The 1,512-nt window shown below is 49.3% G+C and overlaps 1 protein-coding gene across 1 annotated transcript; it reads left to right on the top strand.

Annotated features, from left to right (window-relative positions):
- The first annotated feature begins 329 nt into the window (after nucleotides 1-329).
- On the top strand, nucleotides 330-1,274 carry LOC114213527 (olfactory receptor 13C7-like). Its single transcript, XM_028108766.2, has one exon. The coding sequence runs from the start codon at nucleotides 330-332 to the stop codon at nucleotides 1,272-1,274; it is 945 nt and encodes a 314-aa protein (XP_027964567.1).
- Nucleotides 1,275-1,512: the final 238 nt, after the last annotated feature.

Consider the following 1,512-nt stretch of genomic DNA (forward strand, 5'->3'; position numbering starts at 1 on the left):
CCCAGAATCATGATCCTATGATTCTTTACTGTCTTATAACCTCACCAATGCTTTATGCAGACATTTTATGTCATTGTCTAGTTTTTTAAATTGTCATATGCAGGAGAGTTAGTCCAATTTAATTCTTCGTTCTTACTAGAAGCAGAAGTTAAATATTATTCCCTACTACATTTTTCCTAGAATCCTATAGAGATGACCAAATTGTCAGAGCTATTCTCCAGTTGCTCAGCAGGGTGGGGATTTTTGCCCTGTTGCCCAGGCCCTTTTGGAGTCAGAGTATGCTGAAATGGATTGCAGAGAGTTCCTGCAGGTGACAGAGCAGATGCACCATGGACAGGTCCAATCAGACCTCCCCTGTGGTGGGGTTCATTCTCCTGGGACTCTCAGCCCACCCAAGGCTGGAGAAAACGTTCTTTGTGCTCATCCTCCAGATGTACCTGGTGATCCTGCTGGGCAACGGGCTCCTCATCGTGGTGACCCTCCTTGACTCCCGCCTGCACACGCCCATGTACTTCTTCCTGGGGAACCTCTCCTTCCTGGACATCTGCTACACAACCTCCTCAGTCCCCCTCATTCTTGACAGCTTCCTGACCCCTAGAAAAACTATACCCTTTTCTGCCTGTGCCGTGCAGATGTTTCTCTCCTTTGCCATGGGAGCCACAGAGTGTGTGCTTCTGGGCATGATGGCATTCGATCGCTATGTGGCCATCTGTAACCCCCTTAGATATCCTGTGGTCATGAGCAAGGCTGTGTACATACCCCTGGCTGCTGGCTCCTGGGCAGCTGGTATCACCAACTCTGTAGTTCAGACATCCCAGGCTATGAGACTGCCCTTCTGTGGGGACAATGTCATCAATCACTTCACCTGTGAGATCCTGGCTGTCCTGAAGTTGGCCTGTGCTGACATCTCCATCAATGTGATCAGCATGGTCGTGGCTAATGTGATCTTCCTGGGGGCCCCAGTTCTGTTCATTTTTGTCTCCTATGTGTTCATCATTGCTGCCATCCTGAGGATGCCCTCAACTGAGGGGAGGAAGAAGGCCTTCTCCACCTGCTCTGCCCACCTCACAGTCGTGGTCGTCTTCTATGGGACCATCCTCTTCATGTATGGGAAGCCCAAATCCAAGGACCCCCTGGGAGAGGACAAGCAGGACCTTTCAGACAAGCTCACCTCCCTCTTCTATGGGGTGGTGACCCCCATGCTCAACCCCATCATCTACAGCCTCAGGAACAAGGATGTGAAGGCTGCTATGAAGAACCTGGTACGTCAATAACACCTAACTGAGTGACTATCAGTGATTTCCAGGCTGCCAGAATGCAAGACCTCCAAACTCCTCATTGTATTCATGGGGAAATGGTAGCCCAAAGTAGAGAAGGGAATTTTCTAAGGTCCATGCTGTAGACCACGGGACTAACACTAAAAAGTAAACTGTTTCTCTATCTATTCACCCACCCATTGTTCCATAGTTAATGGAAGCTTCTATGACCCTGGAAGGGAAGAGCCTTCACATT

The sequence above is a fragment of the Eumetopias jubatus genome, unplaced genomic scaffold (assembly GCF_037043125.1).
Source record: "Eumetopias jubatus isolate StellerSeaLion01/CBP00866 unplaced genomic scaffold, mEumJub1_p1.0 scaffold_15, whole genome shotgun sequence".
NCBI classification, from domain to species: domain Eukaryota; kingdom Metazoa; phylum Chordata; class Mammalia; order Carnivora; family Otariidae; genus Eumetopias; species Eumetopias jubatus.